The sequence below is a fragment of the Gossypium raimondii genome, chromosome 11, assembly GCF_025698545.1.
Source record: "Gossypium raimondii isolate GPD5lz chromosome 11, ASM2569854v1, whole genome shotgun sequence".
Taxonomy (NCBI): Eukaryota; Viridiplantae; Streptophyta; class Magnoliopsida; order Malvales; family Malvaceae; genus Gossypium; species Gossypium raimondii.
Window position 1 is genome coordinate 45,082,524 of NC_068575.1, and position 22,511 is coordinate 45,105,034.

The following is a 22,511-nucleotide window of genomic DNA, read 5'->3' on the forward strand; positions in this document are numbered from 1 at the left end:
TTCATGTTAACTCTTCCCAAAACTAGTGTTACCGTCCCTTGACTCTCTTTTGCTATTTCAATCAATTTTGAACTCAAATTCCTAATCCTCTTTGATTTCCATCACCCTTGAACCTTAAATCTATATAAAAGACCAAGTAAAACACCCAAAATCACTGTAGTTTTCTCAATTGTCAAACTTTCGGGTTTTTCAGATTTTCGACCAAACGCTCAATTTTTCATCAACTAAGGTAACGATTCATCTTTTTATTAATTTGAAATGTTATTTAGTCTTTAAAACCAAGTTGTTAGCCATTAAATTGCAAGTTTTAAATAAAAGCCGAAAATTGGGTCATTAATGGTGGATTTTGCATAAAAACATGGTTTCAAAGTATTTTTCAACTTGTTTTAACATGTTTAGAAGGTTTTTTTAACTTACTTTGAAGTTTCGTTAAAGAATTCTTGAGTTTTAATGAATTTTCAAAAAATAACCATAAAACATGTCGAAAAAGTCGATACTATAATTGTGTATTTTATTGTATTTTAAAGGTTGAGAATTAATTGTAGGTGAATTATAAGATGAACAGAGTTGGTTTTAGGATAAAAGATTGAGTATAGACCGAGATATTTGAGTTTTAAAGTTTGTTGTGCTGTAAGTTTTGGTTACATGAGAACTTAGTTTAGGCTTATGTTTTGAATGCTTGTAATGAGTCATTGACTGATTTTTGGATGTATTGTTGTGTGAATTTGTTGTGTTAAATTTTCGGATTTGATAGAACCATCTACAAGTAGAGATAAAGGCAAGGAAAAGCTAGTTTGAGCTTTTCACTTTTCGACGAAAGCGTAATTGGTGAGTTTTTGGAATAATTACTTGTGGACATAATTCAATGCATTATTTGGGAATTTAGTAGTAGCCTAAACCCCTACTCTAAATTCTGAGTGTAAGCTTTCTCATACCTATGCTATCTTGTGAGCAATGTGCTTATGTGAACATGAATATGTGAATTGAGATGAGATGCTATAACATGTGATATGTGGTTATGATAATCGTTGTGAAAGTGCAAATGTGTACATGTTATGTTTATGTTAAATATTAGTGACAATGTTTTGCTAAAAATGCAAATATGCAGTGATAGTGCACGAATAATCAGTAAGTGATATGTGTTTGTTTCAGATATTTTGGTCTTGTGATCTTGAAATCGTTGGATATAGTTGGCATGCCATAAGATTGTGAGTACTCACCCATATGTACAATGATTTTGGGCGTTGAGGCCTTGAGACATGTTGGAGGGATAAGGGAATGTGAGCTAAGCTCCATTTAACGGGACATGCGAGGGGAAATAAGGAGAGTGTTAGCTTTATGCTTCACTTTTGGGACATGTTTTACTCTAGTCTATGTTTGGTGTGTTGGAGATCCATGTATCCAATGAGTGATGATAGAGTTCACTTTTATGTTTTATAGCTAAAGTGTCAAATTATCTTAAATTATGAATGTGTGTGTATTGTGATGTGTGTTTATATGACATGTAACCATTATGCAATGTTATTGTGGCATATGCAATTTATCTATTTTGCGTAAGACCCCTTGCAAAATAATTTAGATTTTCACAAAATATCCACATTCAAATTATCTCCCAAATCAATTCTCAGTACTACAATTTATCAAAACATATCAATAAACTAGATTTCTACGCTTTACTATTTTATCAAAACATTAGTTATAAAAAACTAGCTAAGAAAACATAATGAAAATATTTAAATTCAGTTTACGACATAATATTTACATATATAAGCCTAGGTACATGTCATTTACATCAACTATAAAGTAAACTCTTCACAAACATTGTTTGAGCTAAACTTCGGTTCTTCGGATGCTGCTGGAACGATCTAATAAATCTAACTACCTGTGCACGAAAAAATAGACAAACCGTACAGAGAGCAATTTTTATGCTCAGTGGTGCTAATATCATATAAATCATTACATAAGTATTTGACACAAATTAATTGATAGAAATAAACTAAAACATGATTAAAAATATCATTAAAAACATCACAAAAAAAATTCTAGTATTAATAAACTTTAATATTTTGATATTGACAAATCGAATGAAGAAAATAAGCTTTTTAATTAAATTCAAAATCGTGTATATAATTTAATTTGCACAATATGAAAATTCAAATAAATTCAAGTTTTGTTTTTGCTTTTCTTTCAATTTAGACCTCGTACTAAAGTTTAGACTCATAACCAGTACATGAATCCGCCACCCCGAGTTGTTCGGCAACGATGGCTATCAGAGTAGTCCACGACCCTCTAGGAATTGGGGAGATCTAAATTCTCTAACATAAAGACTCTATGGCATGCTAACTATATATGATTTAGTCTAACTTAGTGAAACGAGGTAAAAAACCAAATTTCATGATCCATTTCAATTCTATTTTCATATAATTCTCATTTCAATTCTGTTTCATATTCAAATTACATATCGCCTAATGTAAAATAGGCTTCAAATTTGAAACATATTAAATATTTTCTTGCTCAATCATCTAAAATCATAATACTCAAATTCAAATCATAACCATGAATTTGCTAATTTAATCTCATGAAAACATAGTATTCATCTCAAACATAATTTTATAAATATTAACTAAATTATTCAAGCTCATCCAAAACTCATAGAAATAAAATAAAATAAAATAAATATAACTAGTCATATTAAATTAAATATTCTAAAGCTTTATGTAATGAAAATAAGATATTAGCACAAATCGAAGTTTTAATCGCTTTACTCCTTTTCTTTGCCTTTCTCCTTCAAGATGTTCGCTTCGTTTTTAGCTACAATAGGAGCAATTCAATATGAAACAACATCATTTATTCATTCTAAAACTAAAACTAATAAAAACAAACTTAAATATGCATAATTATTCATATTGACAACTTAAGTTTTCTAGTCCGAAATTCGCATATCTTTCGACTCGATTATTCGTTTTCAATTCTTTCTTCACCAGAGTACTCATTGCTTTACAAGCTATCACTTAGCATATATGTGAATAAAAAAAGTAAAAAAAAAAAAATATCAATTATGATAAAGGGGAAAGTTCTATATATAACTGTTGTGAATCAAGATTTATGTTCTCTTCTTCAAAATGTTTAGGTTAAAACTGGATGGAGTTTGAAATTTTGGGTTACGGACTTTAAAATGTTTATAAAATTTTATTAATTAATGTATAATATTTTTGTATTGTTCTTTCTCTATTTCACTAGTAGATTTTCTTTTAAAATGTTTTTTTCATTGTTGTTAAATATAAACTTAAGCCTTAAACACATAACGGTTTTACAAAGCTAATATACAACAGTAGCTTCCTTTCGCAACAATGAAATCACTAAGCGCGTTTGGGATCATGATAATGCAATAAATCAATTTTTCAAATATAAGATTCACAATAATCTCACTAGTAACAGTACTTTTTAAATAAAAATGCTAAATTTTAATCGATATTCAAGAAAGTCAAGATTATAGATACAATCGATCCTAATTTTTCAAGGATTTATATTAATTAACCTTTAAAAATTATTACCTAATTCGTGATGGTAGGAATCTCATACAAAATCAATATCTCAAAATCATTCAATAAATAAAAATTAAATCTTACATAAAAATCCTAATCTATCACAAGAAAAAGCCACAATCGAAATTTTCTAGACATTAATCAATAAAGATTGAAAAAAAAATAGTTGTTACCAAATTTGAAAGACCCACTTGAATGTATCGAAAGATTGAATATATATTGTGTAAAAATTCTAGAGTGTTTGTGAGAGAATAAGAAATTTTATGAGTTTTAGTAGAAAATAAAAGATAGTAGGTGGACAGAAATTAATTTATTTTTATATAAAAATATTTTCAAATTTTATGAAATTAAATATTTTTAGAATTAATACACCAATTATATATAACTTTTGGTAATTAAAAAGAAGCCAAACAAAAGTTAGCCTAAAGGTCTGTGAGAACTGGTAACTAATTCTAGCAGAGTCTTGCTTCAGGGCTACTTGCATCATCTCAGGACTTTTTCTTAGGGCTTGTTCTGCAATGTTTAAAAAAAGTATTTCTGGCTCTAAAAGCACTTTTGAAAGATAAGTTGTGCTAAACAAACTACTTTTGGTTGAATTTTTTAGTTTTTTAGCACTTCTAAAAAGTAAAAGCTAAAATTTTTAGCACTTTTAGTGCTTAATTACTTTTTCACCCCTCCAATAACATAGTACGTTCCCTTTTTTCCTTTTAGTGATTAATTACAAATGTGTTAAAATTATTAATTAAAAATAAAAAATATTTTTTAAAATACTAATTACAAATATTTAATGGTTATATTTAAATATTTAAAATATAGTTTATATATTCTAATTAAATTTTATAAATAATTAATATTTATTGCTTAAAATATTTAAAATTTATATTTCATATATTAAAATATTAACAACAAGTTATAATAATTTTTTTATATTTTTACTAAAATATAACAATATTAACTAATTTAAATATTATTTAAATGTATATTTGTTACTTGCTAATAACATGTTTAAAATTGACATTTTATTTCTCAAAAGCACTTTTTGAGAGTAATGCTAAACACTCAAATTTTAAACCAAACTTTTCAAAAGCACTTTTCCACGTCACTTTTCAAAAACACTTTTCAAAAGCATTGCCAAACTAGATTAGTGGGGTCAATTGACCCTACAACTATCAATGTGGCTCCATCTCTAGATTAAAATATGTTGTTAATTTCTTACTTTTATAGGATTAAAGTTTTAATCTATGTATATTTTTAATTTAAAAAGTTTAGTTCAATTAATATTGTTTTTGGTGGTTTTAATTAACTTAACAAGTTTATTTTCACATTAGGACAATTTAATTATATGTTAAATTTGACATATTTTGACGAAAAATATTTTTAGATTGAGATTTTAAATAAAAATTTAATTTTTGTTATGAATATCTTGTTAAGTGGATGTCCATCATGATAAAGATAAAGTTTTGATGTACTTAAATTATAATATTTATTGGAATTAGATATCTACTTCTTTTATACTTCTTATGCCTATAAATAGAGATTCTGATAAAACATTGTAAATCATCCATTTAATTAATAAAGTACATTCTCTATTGCTTTCATATTTTCTTTGTTCTTTATTCTCCCCATCTCTCTTTATTTTATAACACGTTATCAGCACGATAATTCTTTATTTTTTTCAAAATCTTTCGAAGTCATCCCACAGATGAAATTCTTTTTCACCTTAAACTTTTACCCTTACAACTTCTTCTTCGGGATTGTTGAAAGATTCAATCTCATAATGGATTATGGTTCTTATTCCCGATATTTGATTTATTGTACAAGCATAGGTAAAGTATAGATTTGGTAAGAAAATGTTATATTTCGACCATATTTTCTTTTTTAATTAAGGTATGACTACTATTAATTTTTATAAATTTCACATTCGATGATATTTGATTTTTGCCTTTCTAGGTTAATTTTTTATGTAAAAGACATAATTGTTGATTAGATATGTTTGCTATTAATATTGTATGTTTCTCTATTATTTTTTGTTAAATCATTCTTTTTGAAGTTTTTTAAATTAAGTTATATTATGCATAATATTTAGATGTTTAAATATTTAATTATTAAATTATTGTTATTAAATACCCTTGTATGTTTATTAAAGTTATGGTGAAAAGTGTTATTAACCTACCATTGTTGATTAAAAGGAAATTTGATAGGATCTATTTAGTCTTATTAAGTTGCTAATATTGAATGATTGTATGATATCTTTTAAATTGAACTTATAAATATTTTATTAGAGTAAGATAAGATTTTATAACATATATGTGGTATTGAATTTGGTACAAAGTGTATTAGATAATTTTCAAGTATCGTATACGAAAATTTTGATTATTTATTAAATGAATTTCACTATTAGATTATAAATGTTATTACGAAAACAAAATTATTTTACTACTTGTAATAGTGCTCGTGATAATAGTCAAGGTGATGACGATGATGTTAAAGATTTTCAAGTATATTTTACTATGTTTTATTTATTGTATCATGTTTTTTTTATAATTTGAGACTAATCATGACAATATGAATAGATAGATTTTGAATTGAAATCTCACGCATGTTTGCGATGGTGATTATGAAATAAAATATCTATTGGGATGTTTATAAGTTCGCCCTGCTAGATTTGTTGTATTCCCCGAAGTGAATATAAACATAAAGAAAATAAAAGATATACTAATGGACCACTAAAAGTGGGGGCCACTAAAAGTGGGAACATAATAATAACTAAGAGAACAATGAGAGTGCTCAATATAACTTTTCAAATGGTCAAGATAACTCATGTTATCAATGTGATATGAAAGATTTTGGTCACATATGTGGTGTATGCCCAAATATTTTGTCTCTATTAATATTCTTTAAGGAAGGATATAATAATGTAGTAATGAATTTTATCATTACAGATAAAAAATATTTATCTTTATTTGGTTCTGAAATAAACAAATATATTCTAATATTTGATAGTACAAAATTAGTTGAAAGCTCCAAAAGAGCTAATATATCAATATCTAAATGGCACAAAGTTTGTGATGGTTAATGCATTACTTTTAAAAGATATTTGTAATGGATCTCATATTGAGATCTTGAATGAGGAAAATGTTATATTTCATATGAATCAAAAGAGGATTGGGTTATTTATATTTTGAATCGAATTTGGGACCTCTTGCACTCTAAGCGAGAATCATACCACTAGACCAAATGTCTTATATTTGAAGATTTTTGACATATTCCCTGAAGCGAATATTACATATAATTATTTGAAAATTATATTCATTTATTAACTTGGTGGCATTATAGACTTCACATTGATTTAGACATTTCCAGTAGTAAATGTCACAATAGTATTTGTATGTGGATCCAAATTAAAAAAAGATAATAAAATTATCAATTTGTTACAATTTAGTACAATTGAAACACATGTTAAAGTAAACCAGAAGTTTACTAATACAAATGCGTTTACTCTTTGGCGTGACCAGTTAGACCATCCTGGATTATTTATGATACGAAAATTAATTGAGAATTTATATGGACATTCATTAAAGAACCAGAAGATTCTTTAATTTAAATAATTCTTATTTGTTGTTTGTTCTCAATGAAATTGATTTTTAGAAACTCACTAGCTAAAGTTGAGATTTAATGTCTTGCATTTTTAAAATGAATATGGGTCCATTCATCCACTATGTGGATGGTTTTGATATTATATGATTTTGGTAAATGTATCTACAAAATAATCACATGCGTTATCGACTCGCAACCTGTCGTTTGTGAGATTGCTTGTTTAAATGATTAATTTCAGATTATGCAATTAAAACAATTCATATTACTAATGTTGGTGAGTTTACATCCCAAGTTTTCAATGATTATTACATGTCATTTGGGATAAAAGTTGAACGTCCTGTAGCTCATGTTCACACACAAAATGATTTAGTTGAATTTTTTATCAAATACCTCCAACTAATAGCTAAATCATTACTTATGAGAACAAAACTTTTTATTTCAACATGAGATTGTATTGATTTACATGTACGCATCAAGCCAATAAATTATAAATACTCCCAATTACAATTGATTTTTGGTTAAGAGCCAAATATTTCCCATTTTACAATTTTTGGATGTGCGGTATATGTTCCAACTGTTTCACCACAACGCACAAAGATGGGTCATAATAAGAGATTGAGAATGTATATTTATATGAGTCTCCTTATAATATTTTTGAGCTATTAATTTGAGATTTAATTTTGACATTAGTTGTCAGTTTTCCCAACATTAGGGGGAGAGAATAAAAAGCTGGATTAATAAATTACTTGAAATGAATTATCAATGTCTAAGATCCTCATACAAAGCAATGTGAACCAGAAGTTCAACAGATAATTCATTTTACAAATCAACTGTCATATTCATTAAATCTCACATACCAGTTGAAAATGCTCTAATACGAATTGATGTCCTAATAGGGCAAACTGTTGATGCAAAAGAAATTAACCATGCATGAAGCGTGGAAGACCGGCTGGTTCCAAAGATAAAAATCCTCGTAAAAGTAAAGGAGCAAACATTTAAGATGGTCATATAGTGGAGGCAAGGGTTCCTGAAGAGGCCCATGACATAACTAATTATAAAACTCAAGAAGAGATTCAAGTACCTAAAAGTGAAAAAGAAAATGATGAAAATAAAGAGATCTCGATAAGTTGTGTCAATACGAGAAAAAGATGGAACCGAAAAAAAAAATGTAGTTGCCGACAACAATTTTGCTTATAATATTTCTATTGAAATAATAAAAGAAAATGAGGATCTTGAGCCTAAATCTACTAAGAATTGTAAAAATAGAAAAGATTGGCCAGTATGGAAAGATGTAATTCAAGCATAATTGAATTCACTTTCTAAACGTGAAGTTTTTGGACCTATAGTCCAAACACCTAAAGGTTTTTTGTAGCACAAGGATATAAATGGGTATTTGTGTGAAAACAAAATGAAATTGATGAAGCCGTAAGATATAAAACTCGCCTTGTAGCACAAGGATTTTTGCAAAGGCCCGACATTGATTATAAAGAGACATATTCTCTTGTGGTGGATACAATCCCGTTTAGATATCTTATTAGTCTGGCAGTACGTGAAAAACTTGTCATGCATCTAATGGATGTTGTTACATCCTATTTATATGGTACACTTGATAGTGAAATTTATATGAAAATCTCTGAAGGATTTAAAATCTCAAAAAGATATAGAATTTCTTGAGAAAATTGCTCGATCAAATTAAAGAAAACTTTATATGGAATAAAACAATCTAGACGCATTGGTACAATCGTATTAATGAATACTTGTTAAAAAAAGGTTACCAAAATGATCCAGTTTGTCCATGTGTCTTTATAAAAAGGTTTGGATAAGATTTTGTGATAATTGTTGTTTATGTTGATGATCTAAACATTATTGGAACTCCTGAAGAGCTTTAAAATACAATAAATTGTTTAAAGAAAGAATTTGAGATGAAAGATCTTGGAAAAATAAAGTTTTATTGTAATAGTCCGATTTTGGGTTTAGTCAGAACAGTGGTTTCGGGACCACAAATCCGATTAGGAAAAATTTATTTTAAAATTTTGACATGGGTTGCATTATGATAAGAAGGTTGCATGAAAATAATGATATGAAAAATTTATCGATTTAGTGATTAATTAATGAAAGGACCTATTTGTATAAAATGTAGAAATTGAATTCTAGAAGCTAGAAGGGTTAAATAGCTATGAAATTCAAAACTAGAGGTCCTTATATGATAAATAGACTATCAATCAAAAGATGGTAGATTTTTATGGATGAATCATCCATGGAATTTGAGAAAAGAAAAGGACTAAATTGGAATTTAGGGAAATTAAAAGATGATAATTAATTACATGAACATATCATCTTTTCTATCATCTTCTTCCCAAAAGAGACTTTCTTGGCATAAATTGGTAAGTAATCATGTCCCGCTTTTAATAATTTTTATATTTTTGAGATCGAGATAACATGTTCTCTCTATTTTGAGGATTTATTTGAAAAGTTATCAAGGTATAGAAATTATGCTATGGATGAACATGCTGAAAATTGAAAATTTATGGTAGAAAATGAAAGGTTTTTAGTAAATAAACAACTTTTACAAAGTGATTTTGGGTGAAATTGAGATTTAGGGACTAAATGGTAAACTTGTGAAATTCAAAGGAAACTTTTGATTTTTGTGAAATTTATCGACTGTTATAGATATATATGAATTTATTTTAGGCTTGAAAAGGGGATTGAATTGCATGAATTTCATTTTTCGAGCCTAGGGATGAAATAGGAAATAATGAAAAGTTTAGAGGCAAAAATGTAATTTTTCCAAAGAGTATTTTTGAACTAAATTGAATAATTGAATGTTAAATAAGTTAAATGTGTTGTTATAAATCAAGAAAGACGAGAAATTGACCTTGATCTGTAAAAAGAAAAGTGAGAAAAAGTGTAAAATTATGAAAGAGTACATTCAACAACAAAACAGTTTAGACAACAATAGTTGTGTGACTTTAAAAAATCACAAAAATTGGTAGCAATTGAATTAGAGGTTGAAGAATATATGAAATTAAAGCTGAATGATCCTATTTTCACATGAAGGAAACGTGTATACAAAATAATTTTATATTATGAGATATTTGAATTTGGGTGAAATAGGGTCGAATGATTTTGGAATTTCTTGTTCTAACTTGGAAAAATCATTAAAATTGTAAAAAATAGTTATGAGTTATAATTTATATTTTTAAAATCCTTAGTGAGTCTATTTTCAAGAGAAATAAACGAGAACATCATTCAAATTCTGTACAATGAGATAATAAATTTGTATTGAAGAGAGGTCGGAACTATCAAATAGTGAAATAGTGGAAACTTTAAAGAATAAAATGTACTTATTGGATGAACCAAAATTCTGAAAATTTTATGGTAAGAATATATGTGAGTTCATTTTAGGAAAATTAACGGATCTTAATTTTTATCTCTGTAGCTCAAGATATAAATAAATTAGTGACTTTGACTCGCATGCACAACTTGAATTTATATATAGGAAAATAGTGATAGTATGGATAATGTTGTTTAAATGTGTTATACACATTAAGGATGTGGAATAGAGAGGAGGAGGAGGAAAATATATGTGAATATTCAGCTAATATGAGTTTATTTTGAAATAGCTAATTTACATGTTATAGGTTGAGGACTAAATTGAATAAAAGTAAATTTTAGGGTAATTTTGTAAAAATATCCAAATTGCATGAAATGAATTGTTTTATTATTTAAGTTAATAAATTGAATGAAATATTAATTTAGATCAAGATCAAGAAAATCGAGGAAATAAAAATTTCCAAAATGCCCTTGTATCTTAGTATTTCGCAAATTAACCCGGTAAGTTCGTATGAACTATATTCTATACAATTTTGATTAAAGTGAATGTTATTTGGTGATGAATAATATATATGTATATCTCGTTAGTATTGAACTGAATTTAGAGAATTGAATTGAATAAGAAATATGTGTTTGTATCACTATAATTCAAACTTTATCATTACTATGTGTTTAATTTACTAATTATGTGTGGTAAGTATTTTAAGGTAAGTGTTTAGTAAAATGATAAATTATGATTGGGTATTGAAATTGAGACTGATACTGAACTGAATTATGGAATACTGAATATTGTTTTGAGTACTGAATTGAATTATGAAGTTACTGAATGTGTACTGCATTGAACTGTGAAATTACTGAAGTAATGAATTATTGCAATACTGTGAAACTAATTGAAATAAGGAATTATAATTGATACTGAACTAAGATGGAAATTGTACTAAAAAGTGAATTAAATACCCTATTAACTAGTCGGGCTAGTCGGATATAGTTGGCATGCCATAGGATATGGAAGAGTACTGGTTTTTGCCGGCTTATTGATCAGGCACTTATGTGCCGACTACTGTTACTGTTACTATTACCGATTCGGCACTTTGTGTGTCGAATACTGTTACCGTTACTATTATCGATTCGGCACTTTGTGTGTCGAATACTATTACCGTTACTAGTACCAATTCGACACTTTGTGTGTCGAATACTGTTATCGTTACTGTTATCGATTGACACTTTGTGTGTCGAATACTGTTACCGTACTATTACAAATTTAGCACTTTGTGTGTTGAATACTGTTACTGTTACTGTTACTGTTACTGCTATCGTTACTAATTACTGTTTAGGTACTGTTTAGGTACTGTGTATCGTTAAGGTACAATGTGCCATACTGGTGTGTTTGGTTGGAATCAACGTATCCGCCAAAGCCCGAGTCTGTTAATAGGGATAATTAAATGAAAAGTTAAATCGAATAAAATGAAACAGTTGAGCTATTGAAAGAAACGTGATTGTGGAATATAATTTGAAAATGTGAATTGAATATGAAAATGTGAAATGAAAACATGAACTAAATATTCATGAGATAAATAATGGCTCAATGTGATAGTATATGATATTAACTAATGAAAGCCAAATAGAATTTTTATTGGAAATATATTATCGAATTTAATACTCAGTTTAGATTGAACTCGAGATTGAGTACAATCGTTCTGTCGCAAAGGATGAATTGTCGGATAAGACCATAGTTGGGCTATGGCACAAAAAGAACGATATACTCATATCCGTAAGCTGTTCTTTGATTCAGTAAGAAATGGTAAGAGACTTATGTGTTTGAATTGAAAGAATTATAGATTATTATTGATATCGATATGAAGGAAGTGTGTTTATTGATTATATTGTATTTGACAAAAGAAATTATGAAATATTAGAGTTATTTAAAATCCTACTAAGCATTCATTGCTTTGGTATTTGTTTTTATTTATCCTACAAATTATCGGAAGCTCGATTGGGTTGGAAACTTGTCGGAGATATATCACACTATCCATCGGTTATATCGGTATGTTCGAATGATTGGATTTTGGATATAGTGGCATGTATAGGTATTTTGTTTAATAATGGCCTATTTCCATTCACACGAGCAGAGACACGGGCATGTGTCCCCTACTTCTAAGAAATTTTTTTTGAAAAGTTGAGAAATGGCCGTATTTAATTTGTAAACTCCGGTAATGCTCCGTAACCCTGTTCCGGTGACGGATTTGGGTTAGGGGTATTACATTTATCTTGTATTACAAATCCAACATTTAAAAGATGAAATTCATATTCATTAATCAACTTATATGGAAAAGATATTAAAGAAATTTTACATGGATAAAGCACACCCATTAAGTACGCTAATGGTTGTATGATCGTTAGATGTGAATAAATATCAATTTCGTCTTTGCGAGAATGATGAAAAGTTTCTTGGTCCTAAAGTACTATATCTAAGTACCATAGGAGCATTGATGTATCTTGCAAACAACAGAAGACCTGATATAGTTTTCGCTGTAAACTTATTAGCAAGATTTAGTTCTTCTCCAACATGTAGACATTGGAATGTAATTAAATATGTATTTAGATATTTTAGAGGGACCATTGATATGAGGTTATTTTATTCAAATGAATCAAAATCCCTATTAGTTGGCTATGCCGGTGCTGGATACTTATTAGATCCACATAAAGGTCGATCTCAAATAGGATATTTATTTACATGGGGGTATTGCCATATCATGGCATTCAACAAAGCAAACATTACTTGCCGCTTCTTCAATCATGTAGAAATAATTGCAATGCATGAGGCAAGTCGAGAGTGTGTTTGGCTAATGTTATTGATCTAATATATCCAAAAGATATGTAATTTGCCTTTATAGGAAAATATGTCAACTATCTTATATGAAGATAATGTAACATGTATAGCTCAATTGAAGGGTGGTTACATCAAAGGTGATAGAACGAAACATATTTCACCAAAATTATTATTCACCCATGGTCTTGAGAAAAGAAGTGATATAAATGTTCAACAAATTCGTTCTAGTGATAATTTAGCATATCTTTTTACTAAGGCATTGCTAACTTCAACATTTGAAAGATACTGCACAAGATTGGAATGCGTCAACTCAAAAATGTAATGTAATGTTGCCATCAGGGGGAGTCTAAAAACAAGTTGTATTATTTTCCTTTAACCAAGGTTTTGTCCCATTGAGTTTTCTTAGTAAAGGTTTTTAATGAGACAACTTGTAATAGAAGATTGTACACTCTTTTTCCTTCATTAGGTTTTTTATCCCACAGGGTTTTTCCTAATAAGGTTTTAACGAGGCACATTATCTACCAATGTACATCCAAGGGGGAGTGTTATGAATATCTTGTTAAGTGGATGTCCATCATGATAAAGATAAAGTGTTGATGTACTTTAAATTCTAATAATTATTAGAATTAGATCTTTACTTATTTTATACTTCTTATGCTTATAAATAGAGACTCTGATGAAGCATTGTAAATTATCCCTTTGATTAATAAAGTATATTCTCTATTGCTTTCATATTTTCTTTGTTCTTTATTCTTTCTAACTCTCTTTATTTTATAAAAATTTTTAACTTTTTAAATATAGGGACCAAAACTTAAATTTGTCAAATTACAAAGACTAATAATATATTTTAACCAAATATTTAATTATAACGTGAATAATTGCAATTTTGACCATAACCTAACAACGCAACGTAGAAAGTTTAGTGGAATTTCAGCTGGGTTGGGTTGACTGTTAGGAGTTGGACCATTGAAATCGTGTGGTCCAGTCTCCATCTACCAGTCTCAATCTTCTATAGGTGAGAGAGGTGTACAACAAAAGTCTCCAGACTAGTTAAGATAAATTGCCCACCACACTCTTCATTTATTACTTTTTAAGGTATATGTTAAAATTTTACTCTAATCTTTCGTCTTTTTCTTTTCATCAATTTAGATATTAAATTTTAAGTTTTAGTCAATTTAATATATTCTATTGGAAAATTTGATCGGATTGTTAAAATTTGTGTTAACGTCCTTAAATTTGGTATTTGTTCATCTTTAAGTCTTAAAATTATAAACAACATTGAGGCAGTAGTAAACAAAGCAATTATTTTTAAATTTTTATTTATCTTTTCGAATTTTTTATGAGGTATATAAATTACCACATGGGCTTAAAATTTAAACAATTTAGTTTTTATAATTCAAATAATAACAATTTAATTAAAATTTAAAATAAGAATCAAAATGATAAACAAAACAAAAGTGAGGAGCATTAAATTGAGTTGTTTTTCATAAATTGATGGTAGTGGGACAAAAATCATATAAAATATTAAATTTAATCAAATAATTTTCAGATTTATCTATTTAAATTTATGTTTTGATTTTAAAATTTAAATCAGATAAATAAAAGTTGCTCCTAAATTAAATAATACAAATATTAAGATAGACTTTATTTATAATGTTTATATTATATTTTGAATTGGGCTTGAGGTTAAAGAGTGAAAGCCCATAAAGATATGGGGATGTATGCGGATTGTCCGCCGATGTGATCTACGCAATAATTAAATAGCAGCTTACTTCATCCAATTTGCTTTTATTTCTGTACCAGCACTCTATTTTTTTAGTTTATCTGCAGTCTTCCTCAAGCTGTATTCTTTTCCCTTTACGTTTCTAGTTAAGAGTTTTGGCTTTGCCTATTTCTATTCTACTCTCACTTGCCCTAGAAAAAATTATCTTGCTAGCAAAAGAGAAAAACAAGAACTTTACCAGGAAAAACAGAACCAAAAGAGGAGCATTGTGATGCAACGAGTGGTGTCATTTAATTTTTTGATTTGATTTGAAATTTTGTTGTTGTTGGGAGGATTTGTTTGGTGACCATGGTCATTGGTATGTGCCGTTCCTTTCGCGATCGAGCTCTCGACCGATGCTATCACTGCTTCCCTTGCCTCTCCGATCCTGGTACTTTTTTTTTTTTATCTCTGTTTATTTCCCGAAAAAGAGAAAAAGGTGGGAAAGCGTTTTACTGTGTTTTTGCTGTGCGAGTCTCATCTGAATTGCAGTTAATTAGTTAATTACTCGTCAATTTCTCAATGTTTTTTTTTGTTTTAGTAGGCATGGTTTTTCCTCTTTTTTCCACGGTTAAATTTCCTCATTTTCTTTGTTCTTTCTTCTTCTTTTTTTAAAAATTGAATTTGATTTTCTTGTTGGGTTTTCAGCACGGAGATCATCGTTGGTTTTGAAAGTGACATTAGTGATGCTGCATCTGGTATACGTTGGCATTCTCTTCCTTTTCGATAGTGATTTGATAGATAAAACGAAAAAAGAACCCTGGTATGTATAGTATTCCATTCGATGCTATTATTTTATCTTAGATGAAAAGTTAGAGCTGGATACCTTTATTCCACCTTTACATTAAATGATTGTTTCCACCTCAAGCTTCTACTTTTATTGCATAATGATATCTATGAAGAGAACTAGGCTATACGCATAATAACATTTCAATATTTATGAAGCAATATTACTCATTCTGCTTTTACTAGACGTTTTAAAGTTTTTTTTTTTTTTTCCAAACTCACTTGCTTTAGTATTTCCTTTTGCTGTTTTTGATAGTAATTGCTTCATAGCTTTGAACCTTCAATTTAATTCTTTCTCCGTTTAGGTACACTGCTTTATATTTGTTGTTGTTTTTCGCCACATTGGTGCAATACTTCATTACTTCTGGTTCTTCTCCTGGGTAAATATCGGTCCGCAATTACTGTTGAGATCAAAGTTTTAACTGTATAATGTACCCATTACATTTTCAATCTGATATGTTCGTTCCCTTTCATGTTTTTCTACTTTTAGTTATGTCCTTGATGCAATGAGGGCTGTTAATGAGACAAATGTGATATGTAAGAAGTCATCAATGGCCAAAGTAAGCATTTTTTTTTCCTTTTATTGTTCCTTGTCAATTCTTTCTCTTCCATATTCCGGAAGTTAGAACTAAATTATTCTGGATATAGTAGAAACAGAATTGGATATATACATGGAATCTTACTAATCTTGTTCTTATAATGTTTAAGCAAAGACAGACTGCTTCAAGCAAAAATGGAAGCTTGCCTGTAGAAGGGTGTCAATCAGGAAGAAATTTTCAAGGGACTAATTCTACTTCTTGGACAAAGTTGGTGATGGACATGTATCCCCCTGGAACCTCCATTAGGTGTGTAGAACTTCATTGATTTTTTGATAGATCTTTCAGTTTCTTTTTTTAAAGACTTATGTTTATGAATCTTCATGGGTGCCAAGAGCCAAATAAGTTAAGCTATTATGGTATTTTCTGTTGTGTTTCACTTGTTGCTCTTTCCTTTTACTTACCATTGTTGCTTTTATATACCCAACTCAGTTGTGGACTTAATTTTAAGTTAATTGCCTTGCTAGTTTAATTTCATATTGTGAAGCAATTCTACTAAACATATGACATGAATATTGGCTTTCTGTTTGAGTTTAATCTAATTTTTATCATTCAAACCATCAAGAAAAAGTAGAAGTTATGGGAAGTTTATAGAATTTACAGAAATTTTAACTTCGGTTTGGATTTTTCAGGTCTTGCATTTGCCCCTATTGTAATGTTGAACAGGTATTGAGATTCTATGTTTATGCCCTTCATATGATGCAGTTTTTTTTTTCATGAATCAAGATTTCTTGGTGACATCTGTTTATTTTGTGTTATTTACCTTGATGGTGGATGCTTATTCTTGGCTTTGTATAAAGTCTAGCTCAAAAGAATGCATGTGTATGTGTTTTTTGCTTTGTTAGTGGCATGGAGGTCCATGTACGCAGGAAAATTTGTTAAATTGAGTCATTATTGTAGCTTTTGATTGGATCTTCATTGCAAAAATTGTGTAAATGGTTGTTTCTAATCATCCAGCTATTTTTTTGTGTAATGAATTCTATGAAGAGTTGTTTCTGATTGTCCACATTACATGGCATGTGGCTGTTACTTATACTGTTATTGCACAATTGCAGCCTCCACGTGCAAAGCATTGTTATGATTGTGATAAATGTGTTCTTCACTTTGATCACCATTGTGTATGGCTCGGAACATGCATTGGCCAGGGTAATCACTGTAAATTTTGGTGAGTCTACATCATGTTGGACATGTTCTTTATGACTTTGCCTATATCTTGTGCCCTTATATATGTTACTATGAAATATGTTGCTAAAATGTAATTAAAAACTGTAAAGGGAAAAACACTTATCCAACTTTGAAGAGGATCCCCCCTTTCTTTTCTTTTTCTTTCATATCTGGATCTATTTTGAACTGTTTACATGTATCCAACTTCAGTTCATTCCTCGAATAAAATGAATTTGTATGCATGCTGGTATTCTTCTGCCTACATTACCAATTTCATAAATTTGAAATATATATTTTCCTAATTTTGAACCAAATTGTTTTATTGTTTCAATTTGTAAATTTAGGTGGTACATTTGTGAAGAGAGTGCGCTGTGCCTCTGGACTGGCATCTTGTACATTACTTACCTGAGGGCCAACATATCAAGGGCCTGGTATGTTATATTATGACAGCACCTTTTCTTTCTTACGTGTTGGTATGGCAGTACCAAATTTTCTAGTATGACTCCACTATAGTTTGCTACATGTTGATTTTTTTGACTTTTCATTCGGTGTTTGTGTGGTTACATCTTCATTCTTTTTTGGTTTGGGAAAGAGCTTGTATATTTACCTGAATCTGAAATTTGACATTGAAAACCTTTGTTGACAGGTGGAATGATGCTATTGCGATTTTACTATTGATCCCCTTGTCAATTTTTATTGTGTTTCTACTACTACTTCTATTTTTTCATAGGTAACTTCTGTTCTTTACTTGTTTTGAGCATTGAATTTAAGATTTGGTGATTAGTTTTCGTGTTACTGTTCCACAAGCACCGTTCAAATATGGGAACCTTTATTATTATTATTATTATTTTATTTTATTTTATTGCAGCTATCTTATTCTGACAAATCAGACAACTTATGAACTCGTTAGACGCAGGCGAATCCCATATCTAAGGTAAGCTGGTGCTTTTATTCACTTCATACTGCTTGGCATCATGATGTAAATTGTACATATTAATGAGAGATAATTGGGATGTAAATGGGGGCTATGAATACGGGCTCAGAAAATTTGCCATTCTTGTGATATGCAGGGGGATTCCTGAGCGAGTATATCCTTTTAGTAAAGGAGTTTGCCACAATTTATATGACTTCTGTTGTGATGGAAGCAACATATACAGTTTGGAACCTCTGCCCTCAGCTCAAGAGCTTGAAGAAAAGTCAAGGCCCTACACTTGCTTAGATGTTTTAACATGCCGTTGCTGCTGACATTATAGGGCAATATATCATTTACCATATCTATGAACTGATTCTTTACCCGCAAAATTTTAATGTGAGGTGGTGTTATGTATCATTTATTTAGATATGGTTGGCTTAAGGCAGAGTTGCTTGTCGGGTTTAGATTTATACTTCTGATGTTTTAAACTGTGTTAGATTTATATTCTAACTATTATTTGATAAGGCTTGTTACCCATGTCATCTTCCATTACCAGAAACAAAAAATTGACATCAACTATATATGATTATTACATCTTCTATTTCCTTTCTCAAGGACAGTACATACAGAACAAATGCATTCATAAAATTGTATAATAATATCTGAATCTCAATAAAATTGGTTACAAGCATCTGATTTTCATGGTAGTGATTTGCGATACTTGAGAGCTTCAAAACGAGCTGCAAGGTCATCATAATCCGGCAATTTTGGGTGTACACGGTGAATAGAAGAATCCTGTTTCTCAAGAGAAGGTACTGGTGGTGGCAGATCAGTGCTGCCAACAGGATAATCTTCAATTTCTATTTCTTCATCACAATCTGATTCATCAAACTTTATATCTGAATGTGCAGCAGGGGCATGATTGTAGCTGTGTCTCCTACAGGTCTTTCCACCTCCATTGTTGCCGGGTCTTACATCCTCAGTACTTGGAGGGTAGAACGTCCCAAAACTCCGAGATTCATACATTCTCCTAGCTCCAGGAGCAGAAGTTGGAACAGATCCTCGAGCAGCGTTGCCTACACAACCAGATGCTTCACTAAATAGATTACTCTCTCGGTTGGCCAAATATGCAGCAGCTTGTGCAGCAGCAATTGCTTTTTTTGCAGATTCTTCTGCTGCTTCAGCAGCTGCAACCGTGTCTTTAAAACGATTATGGCCCTCTTCTCCTCTGCCACATTAATTTTAGTAAGAACAAAGAATATAAACAAGTTAGAAACAGTTGATGGTGAAAATTTTTGATTGAAAACTGACCTAGAGCGGAGTTACCTGGTCATAGACTCTTTTGGTTCGGGACAATGATTTGTAGCAGGTTTCACAGGTAAGCTGGTTGCACTAACGAATTTACGTGGCCCCTCCTATTCAATTAGAAAAGCACATTAGTTTATATTAGAACGGCAAAGAAATGAGCTTAGAATGAATGGACTTGTGAACTAACAATAAGCTCTTCAGGAGGCTTGAGCAGCTCCTTTTCTGATTCAGTTGTATCCCATTCTATGTTGTGATCCTTAGCTATTTCCTTCATGACTTTCAATTTTGTTTCACCTGTAGGAGTTTTAACTGAGAGCTTGTCAATCAGCTGTAGGCACAGAGACAAGCAAGGCAATGTCAGTATTCTCAACAGCAAGCTAAATTTGATATCCTACAATTCATGATAAAAGAGAAAGCTAACCAAGCGATTAACACCGCAGTTGGGCCGCAGATCAGTGGCAGCAGCTACAAAATCTCTTCCGTATTTCTTCTCAAAAATGTTTCTAATTTCTATTAGCTCTGGAATCTCAGCACATCTTGGGGCCGCAAATATCAAACTAGCAATTCCTTCTTTCAGATCAGCAGGGCATTCCCTGGAATAGTTGGGACTGCTTTAGGAACATTTTATTTTATGTAAAGAGAAAATCTATAGTAAGTAACCGATGGTGTCATCAGGCTGCCTCACCTACGCTTCTTGATGATGGAAAGCCTGGCTACCACTAACTCACAAAAGAGCTCAATGAACTCATTTGCAGCCAAAACATTTTGTTCTCTCATGACATGTTCAACCTAAACATCCATTCCCAATATAAGAAACAAAACAGACAAAGACAAATAGGAGGACTTTTAAATCTATATATATGATGGTGTAATGCTAGTAATGGCGAACTAAACAGTAACGCAAAATGAATACTCGAATGCGGGCGGTGGCATCTTGACCAGACTGAAGAAGCAAGGCGATGTCACGCCTCATTTGTTTCACCACTACTTGTCTCTTGTTCCTGAGTAGCTTTATCCTTGCAACCGCCATTTTGGCAGCCGTTTTGCTGGATAAATAACAAGAGAAACGAAACAAAAATAAAGAAATGGAAACCCAGAATCGAAAAAAAAAATTCTCTTCTTTTTGGTTTTTAAGGGAAATGGAGGGTACCATTTGGAGGAGTTGAAGCCATTTCCGAAGAGAGAGAGCGTAAGCTTCATGAGCTTCTTGGAATGTGCAGTGGCGGCAGCCGCGACCGTCATGGCTTGCACCCTTGGCCTTGCAGAGGATCTAAGAAGAAGAAGAAGAGTGTCTATTTGTAACGGTTGGATTGGCAAAAAGGGCATTGGGATACACTGTTTTTTCAGCAATACTTAAATCCTTTTCATTGTCTGGGTCCCACTTTCTTCTACAGCGACCAATGTAACCGTTATGTGATTTGACACGTGGGAAGAATCCGATGGGGATCCTATCAGCTTTTCGGGCTTCAATTTGGATCAAAGAAGCCCATTTTCCAATGTCAAATGGATATTCAATTTTGAATGTTTATATAAATTTTCTACTAAACCGAACAGGAAGAATTGGAAGTTTTTTATTTCTTTCTTCGGAATAGCTATTTTCTTAATTTACAAAAATAACACTGGGAACTTGATGAGGTGGAATATTGTGGTTTGTCAAATGTTAAAAAATTAAGATGTTTTTTGTTCTCTCTGATAAAAGGCACGGGTTAAGCTTTTTCCAAAATTATTTAAAATTATAAGAAGTTTTAAAGTTTTTAAAATTTACTTTAAAAATTTTAAAACAACCTCTAGTTCATTCTAAAGTGGTTTTTAAATAATTATAAAAAATATATTTAAAATTGTTAATAATTATAAATAATAATTAAAATTTTTAAAATTCATATATGCACGCATTTGTAAAGAAATCAAACATACCCATATATAATATACACAGATATCGTTTTAATCCAATTGATATTTTTAGCTAATTAAGCTGATAAGTTCTATTTTATTAATTTCTTATAATCGTTAATAAATGTTAACTAATTTTCTATAATTATTTAAGAAACAACTCTAGAATAAACTTAGACAAACAGTGGCTTATTTTAGACACTGTTTTAATAAATTTTAAATAATTTCAAAAATTTATATTCTTTTTATAAATTTTAATAATTATTTTAAAACCATGTCTAGATTCATATTGGGCATAGTTTTTTAAAATAATTACTAAAAATTATTTAGTTTGGAGATTTTTTGATTTTATGTGGCAAAATGTATCACACCAGCATGAGGTACGTGTAGTATACCACGTGTAATTATCCGGTTGCTTTGTTAGATATGTCATTACTAAAAGTAGAAATGGATGAAATTCTTAAGAAACTGATTAAAGCTGATAAGTAACTCTTTATTTCACTCAAATGGAAATAATCCACAAGAACCATACTTAATATAGTTATATCAGATTAGTTGAAGTTATGAACCTAAGTTCGAGACATCTGCTCCGCAGTCTCTAATCCTTTCCTGTTATCACTTTCTCCCATATATCATTTCTGAAGTCCAAGAGAAATTGACAAGGTCTCAAATACCAAAACTGGGGGAGAAACTATTAAATCTCAATATCAGCAGAAGATAAAACACAAGATATTTCATTCTATAGCAATAATTTTTGTGTAATGTACAATTGGTTGGAGTTTATATA

General features: G+C 30.1%; 2 protein-coding genes across 3 annotated transcripts; one reads left to right on the forward strand and one right to left on the reverse strand.

The window, feature by feature from the left end:
* The first annotated feature begins 15,083 nt into the window (after nt 1-15,083).
* Nucleotides 15,084-19,063, forward strand: LOC105803661 (protein S-acyltransferase 10). 2 transcript variants are annotated; one of them, XM_012636002.2, is made up of 11 exons: nt 15,084-15,458; nt 15,716-15,830; nt 16,159-16,233; nt 16,344-16,413; nt 16,571-16,698; nt 17,082-17,115; nt 17,505-17,614; nt 17,958-18,044; nt 18,260-18,343; nt 18,482-18,547; nt 18,684-19,063. In XM_012636002.2, exons 1-11 carry the CDS (start codon nt 15,377-15,379, stop codon nt 18,856-18,858), a joined length of 1,026 nt encoding a protein of 341 aa, XP_012491456.1. In that variant the 5' UTR covers nt 15,084-15,376; the 3' UTR covers nt 18,859-19,063. The 2 variants fall into 2 exon arrangements, with proteins under 2 accessions (XP_012491456.1, XP_012491455.1); XM_012636001.2 differs by having other exon boundaries at nt 15,085-15,458; nt 16,562-16,698.
* A 29-nt stretch (nt 19,064-19,092) lies between these two features.
* Nucleotides 19,093-21,161, reverse strand: LOC105803660 (uncharacterized). The gene is made up of 7 exons (XM_012635999.2): nt 20,985-21,161; nt 20,748-20,880; nt 20,520-20,623; nt 20,256-20,427; nt 20,022-20,162; nt 19,853-19,941; nt 19,093-19,754 (listed from the first exon to the last, which is right to left on the reverse strand). The coding sequence occupies exons 1-7, from the start codon at nt 21,158-21,160 to the stop codon at nt 19,226-19,228; spliced, it is 1,344 nt and encodes a 447-aa protein (XP_012491453.1). The 5' UTR covers nt 21,161; the 3' UTR covers nt 19,093-19,225.
* Nucleotides 21,162-22,511: the final 1,350 nt, after the last annotated feature.

Coding starts and splice junctions, on each gene's coding strand:
- LOC105803660 (XM_012635999.2), bottom strand. CDS start 21,160: ATGCCCTTTTTGCCAATCCAACCGTTACAAATAGACACTCTTCTTCTT. Junction 20,881..20,984: donor GGCTTCAACTCCTCCAAATG/GTACCCTCCATT, acceptor TTATTTATCCAG/CAAAACGGCTGCCAAAATGG. Junction 19,755..19,852: donor CCAAAAGAGTCTATGACCAG/GTAACTCCGCTC, acceptor TTAATGTGGCAG/AGGAGAAGAGGGCCATAATC.
- LOC105803661 (XM_012636001.2), top strand. CDS start 15,377: ATGGTCATTGGTATGTGCCGTTCCTTTCGCGATCGAGCTCTCGACCGA. Junction 16,234..16,343: donor ACTTCTGGTTCTTCTCCTGG/GTAAATATCGGT, acceptor TTCTACTTTTAG/TTATGTCCTTGATGCAATGA. Junction 18,045..18,259: donor GCCAACATATCAAGGGCCTG/GTATGTTATATT, acceptor CTTTGTTGACAG/GTGGAATGATGCTATTGCGA.